The 6,142-nt window shown below is 39.5% G+C and overlaps 1 protein-coding gene across 1 annotated transcript; it reads left to right on the top strand.

The window, feature by feature from the left end:
* The first annotated feature begins 1,997 nt into the window (after positions 1-1,997).
* LOC132122332 (low choriolytic enzyme-like) lies at positions 1,998-4,433 on the top strand. The gene is made up of 9 exons (XM_059532476.1): positions 1,998-2,109; positions 2,232-2,262; positions 2,362-2,406; positions 2,547-2,699; positions 2,776-2,893; positions 3,000-3,178; positions 3,634-3,715; positions 3,860-3,981; positions 4,342-4,433. Exons 1-9 carry the CDS (start codon positions 2,041-2,043, stop codon positions 4,344-4,346), a joined length of 804 nt encoding a protein of 267 aa, XP_059388459.1. The 5' UTR covers positions 1,998-2,040; the 3' UTR covers positions 4,347-4,433.
* Positions 4,434-6,142: the final 1,709 nt, after the last annotated feature.

Raw genomic sequence — 6,142 nt, 5'->3', positions numbered from 1 at the left:
TTCAATACTGCTTGTAGCACCTTTTTGGATGAACCAACCATGGTTCCCAGAGTTGATGCAGTTAGCAGATATCGCCCCGTGGCCGGTACCATTGAGGAGGGACCTCCTCTCGCAGGCCAGGGGCTCGATTTGGCACCCTCAACCGGGGTTGTGGTCCCTCCATGTGTGGGCGCTCAACGGTTACCCGCTGATCTCGCAGTGGGAGTGCTAAATACCATCACTCAGGCTAGAGCTCCGTCGACACGACGTCTGTATGCCTCGAAGTGGTCGGTGTTCTCCAGCTGGTGCACAGCTCGAGGTTATTCACCCCTTAGTTGTGAGGTGACGGAGGTCCTCTCCTTCCTACAGGAGCTGTTGGATAAGGGCAGAGCCCCAAACCTAGGCACGGTTATGTGCCGAAATCCCTCAACACACCGTTTCGGGCTCAGGTTATTGCCCTGTCTGCCCTGCTGGTGTCAGGAGAGGATAGAGACTCGAGTCTTCTTTGCCCTGTCAGTGTCTCGCTCAGATGGAGCAGCTGTTTGTCTCGTTCGGTGGACGTTCCAAGGGAATGACTGTTTCGAGACAGACTCTATCCAGATGGATAGTTGACGCCATAGCGTTGGCTTACGCTTCCAGGGGCCTTCAGTGCCCGTTGGGCGTCAGAGCACACTCCACAAGAGGCGTCGCCTCATCGTGGGCGTGGTCTACTGGGATCTCCTTGCAGGATATATGTATGGCAGCAGGTTGGGCCTAGCCGTCTACATTTATCAGGTTCTATAACCTGGAGGTTCCCGCCTTGCAAGCAAGGCTGCTGTCGGTATAGTCGAATCAGGTCCCTGAGGGGAATTCTGAATTCACAAGCGCTATGCGCTGCCGACTGTTATATGGGCAGTATTGCGTAAGACCCGCATTGCCGCATTGGTCAGGCCTTGCCTCGGCTGTGTGATGTCATATTGCCGCATCTACGGATGCTGCTAGATATGGGACGGAGGGCTTTCCCCCTTTCTTTCTTGGACTCTCTGTGAGTCCCTCAGGTGACTGTGCACTGTAAATCCTGGGTGTTGCTTCAGGTTTATTGGTGTGTGATCCCTGCGCGCACAGCGTTTTACATTGGGTTCCCGTAGCGTCTTAGCTAAGACGCAGTACGAGAGAGCTCTCGTAAGAGAACGTACTCGGTTACTAAACGTAACCTCGGTTCTCTCTAGAAGAGCGAACAAGTACTGTGTTCTCTGCTGTGCATACGATTAACTCTGGTTCGCTTCGGCTATGAAATAAATCAGGTGAGTCAGCCTTTTCGAGCTCCTTTTATAGGTTGGGCCACACCCGTTTAGGCGGGAAGTGGCAAGAAGGGCGCGAAGCGCCCTTATTGGTCTGATGTTGCATCAGCCTGCGCTCGATAGGCTGTGCAGTTGCTGCAGAACAAGCCAATGAGCGAACGAGCCGTCTCGCCTATGGCTGTGTACTGCTGCAAATGCGCTTTACAAAAATACAAAATTAAGGATAATTTTTTGCTTCAGTATTTCGTGAAAAGAGACTTTTCCCGTAGCGTCTTAGCTAAGACGCAGTACTCGTTCGCTCTTCTAGAGAGAACCGAGGTTACGTTTAGTAACCGAGTACGTTTTTATGTAACCAAAAAAAAAATAAAAATTGACCAGTCTTAAAGAAAAGAATTAGATGACTTACTTTTAAGACTAGTCTAAACCTTTTACACAGCCAGCCCCAGAGCAGCATTATCTGAACACTCAGTGGTTGAGGCGGACCTGAAGCTGAGTCATAATATAAGAAAAAAGAATGTTGCAAACAAGAGTGCTTAATACACTTGGGCAAAATGGCAGTTGTTGCCTAATGGTTAGAGAGTCTGATTGTGCCCCAGAGGCTGAGCAAGGCCCTAAACCCTAAAACTGCTCTCAATTGCTCTGCTTTTAAACTACGTGGTAATTTGGCAATGGATTCGAGAAAGCTGGGTTACAGCGAAGAAAAAGGAAGTTAAGACTCTCAGGGGTGTATATAACCTCCAGCTCTGTTTCACCCAGAACAGATTTTCAGAAGGCTCTCATCATGTACCTGTTAGTGGTGGTCCTTTCTCTTCTGCTGAGCTCTGTTCCCGCTCAGAGCCGTCCTGTTGAGGTGAGAACAGACAAAATTGAAATGGAAAAATAGATCATCAGCAGCAGCTTTTTTTCTATTGGGAAAAGCTTTTTATTTTTATTAAGAGTTTTGACATACATGTGTTTAAAATCCATCAATAGGATTTAATTGAAAAGATCTCCGGGAAGATGGGTAAGATGCTCAAGAGAAAAAAAAGATAATCATTTGTTATATTTTAGTGTTTTATTGTTAATTTACTTATTCATGTCTCGGGTAACATCACTGAGAAAGATGACATGCCAGTGTCAACTATAATCGAAACCAACAAACATGCAGGTAAGAGTATGCAAGATATTATAGTATATGTATCTTTTTTTGTGGCAGTTGATGGCGAAATCCTCTTCATCCTGTTTATTCAATTATATTATCAGTGCCAATAGACTGAATGATTTTGTGCATTATACTGTATCACACAGGACAGCGAGTGGATGGGCCTTTGATCATGTTTGGAGACATCGCCGTATCAACAGGGTTCAAGAATGCAGATCCGTGCACAGCTCGTGGATGCAAATGGGAGAAAAGCAGAAATGGATTAGTCTATGTGCCCTACGTGATCTCCAACCAGTACTGTAAGTAACGGTCACTACTTCTGATATTATCTCATCTGTGTCACGTGATCTTTTTAATAGTTTACCCCTGCCACAGCTCCAGATGAACTACAAATGATTAAACAAGGCTTCCAGTCCTTTGCAGATGTGTCCTGCATTCGATTCGTACCACATGAAGGGCAGAGGCACTTTCTCGACATAAAGTCTGATTCCGGGTAAATCTTTTAATTTAGAACCCTTTTCTGTCCCAAAGTAGTTAATGTGCTTTCCCAAAACATAAATATACAACCTTATTGCCGATGTGTTATGTGTGATTTACAGTTGCTATTCATATTTGGGGCGTCAAAAAGAAGTACAGGTTGTTTCTCTCGAGCGTGATGGGTGTGTCTATCACAGTACTATTCAACACGAGCTCCTTCATGCTCTCGGGTTCCATCATGAACAGAACCGCAGCGACCGCGACAAACACATCAAAATCCTTTTTAAGAACATCGAACCTGGTATTTTTCTTTAGAAAAAACATGATAAAATAAAACGGTTTTTACAAAAATAAAAAAATTTATTTTATACAATATATATCTTCTAGCTCTCAACAGAGTGTTGGTAGAGTATTAGGAGACTGGTAGGGTTAGGTTAGGGTTAGGGTTAGGGTTAGAATAATTTAAAACTTACTTGCAAAGCTACTGATAGTAGAATGTTTGTTGGACCACCATCTCAAAAAAGAGATCTGAGAGTAAGTTGACATGTAGGAGCAACGTTAGTTATTGTCAACAAAATATACAAAAGTGACCATCAAAATAAAGTGTAACCAATAGAACAAAGAATAAGAAAACCAAACGCATAATGCATGGCATGTTACATCTAGTCAAAATAATTGCAGTCTTGATTAAAAGTCACTGTGTATTTACATGCTTTACATTTATAGTGTTTAACACTTTTCTGTGCACTGTAACAGAAGAGGAGTATAATTTTGAGAAAACAGAAACCAATAATCTGGGAACCCCCTATGACTATGACTCTGTGATGCACTATACAAGGTAAGTGATCTTACAGCTCCATGCAAATTAAATTTTTCTTTGTATTTATTTTATCTATTTCATTTGTGTGTATGTGTGTGTGTGTGCGTGGGGGGGGTGCTGAAAACATAATTTTCAGTTGTTTCTTTATGTGTGTGATTTTAGGGACGCTTTCTCTAAGAACAACGAGCCAACCATGATTCCCATTCCTGATAATAATGTTGTGATTGGGGAAGCTGAAAGTATGAGCCCCAATGACATCCTGCGGATTAACAGACTCTACTGCAGTACGTTAAGAATTTACTGCTATTTGAATTAAAACAGCATTTTGTGATTCTTTGCTGAAAACCCCTCCTTAGACCACCAGGAATTTACACACAGTTCCAGGGTGTTTTATGCTGGTTAGCAGATGGGCCGCCACACCCATGCTGTTCATTAGCAGTGCTTACCTGGTCTACCAGAATATTGTTATTTATTTATTTTTTTTTTTTTTGGTCTTCTTGCTTGACCAAGGTAATCTTGAGGGCTAAACTAAGCGGGCTGGTGGTCTTTACAGTGGGATTAATAATTATTGTAACTCTTATCACAACAACATCTTGTCTGTCTTTTCATGTTCAATGTTTATTTTTATTTTATTTTTTTCTCAGGTTGAAGTGCTGCCAGGCTGCAGGAAGGATGTGTTTGCTGATATTATTAATCTTTTCATCTTCGCATTCATCATTCACATATCATCTTTTTTTATATTTAATTTTTTTTTGCACCACAGTTTCAAATGATTTTTCGCTTTCTATCTTTTAAAAATTAAACTTTTTCAATCAGACACCTCTTAGTCACTATCAGAGGCTTGTGAAACACCAAGGGTCCTATTATCTTTTTTTTTTTTTTTACTTTTTCAACTTTAGTTAGGTTGCCATATTTGAAAATACAAAATGTTGCACATATAATATTGTATCAAATTGTGGACCGGCATAAAACATGAGTAAATTTTTTAACATGATGTATTATATTTGATGAAAATTAAGTATAACATTCATAACAAAGATAAAAAAGGAAAGTCTGCAACAACAGAATAAAGGTAGTCAACATAAAAAGTCTTTATAAGGTTTGGAAATAAATCTTGACATCAGCCCTAAAATGGGTGTTTTGGGTACACTGTAAAAAAATATGCCATTAAATAACAGTAATTTACTGGCAGCAGGGTATCCAGTAAGGTATTGTTAATTTACAACTCTTTATTCCACCATTGAAATTACCTCTGCTCCCACTGCTTCAAACAGTTCGAGTTTAAAAACTAGCACTCATATGTGAATATACATAGTACTGTGAACCTATTTTATTTGAGTTCACTGAAAGAAATATTTCTAAAACTACAAACACAATGTCTAGTAACTAAAAACATGATTTTTACTCAAATCATTGCAGTTCATTGTCAGCTATAGCACACATGTACACTGTAAAAAATCCAATTAACAAAATGTTGGAAGGACAAAAATATTTAAGTTGAGCTAATTTTATTGCTTGGGCTTAGTTGAGTGGACATCTTTTTTATCGACAAAAACATACAGCATATACAGTGTTTTTAGTGTATATTTAGAAGTGTTTTATAAGTCGTGTGTCTGAAGAAAAAAATAATATGTAGGCTATGTTAAATGTCAAGCTCACACTTCAGGTTAGTTAAGTGGAACTGAATTTGTAATTTACTTAGACTGAATTTATCAATACTTGTATATTAAAAAAGGGTGTAAACGTATTATTTAAAACTTATTTATACACAAATGTACAACATATATAAAAACATTAAATATGCGTTGTATGAATATGTGTCGACGGGCTGTTCGATTCCACAATTTTTGGAATCAATTCCGATTCCAATTCCTCACTGTAGCTTTAGATTCTTTTCCAATTATTGTGTTTTTAGATTAAAGGAACCTAATTTCACCATGTTGTCTGCAGAATAGGTCGTATAATGTATCATTCCTATAATATGAAGCTGAAAAAAAAAATGACTGTACTAAAATTTTAATTTTGTCAGCTTTGCCCGTGATATTAGTCATAGCCCAGCTCAGCAGGGACATGCATTTATCGCATGAATTAAATAAGACATGAAGTGTCTAAAACAAATGTGCACAGTTCAGCTGAATGATGAATTTCAATTTGTATACTTTGCACAATATTAACAAACTGTACAATGAAACAAAATAGCCAGAACATTAATCTGTCAATCTGTCATTTATCTGACAGATGCGCTCTCGGCCACTGATCTATGCTCGTAACGTGTTATTTTATAATTACCATTGGCTGATAGAAATGTTAAAAAATAGTATTTTAGATGGTAATAAGATCAAGACCCTCAATGGCGTTTTACTGTTATCATCTAACATTAAACTAAAACAAGCTAAACTTGTTCCTTCAAAAAGTTTTCCTCCAATGAACAGGCGATGTGTTGTA

This window comes from Carassius carassius, chromosome 3 (assembly GCF_963082965.1).
Source record: "Carassius carassius chromosome 3, fCarCar2.1, whole genome shotgun sequence".
NCBI lineage: Eukaryota > Metazoa > Chordata > Actinopteri > Cypriniformes > Cyprinidae > Carassius > Carassius carassius.
The sequence above is the reverse complement of the archived record's forward strand: the minus strand, read 5'-3'. Positions and strand labels throughout refer to the sequence as shown.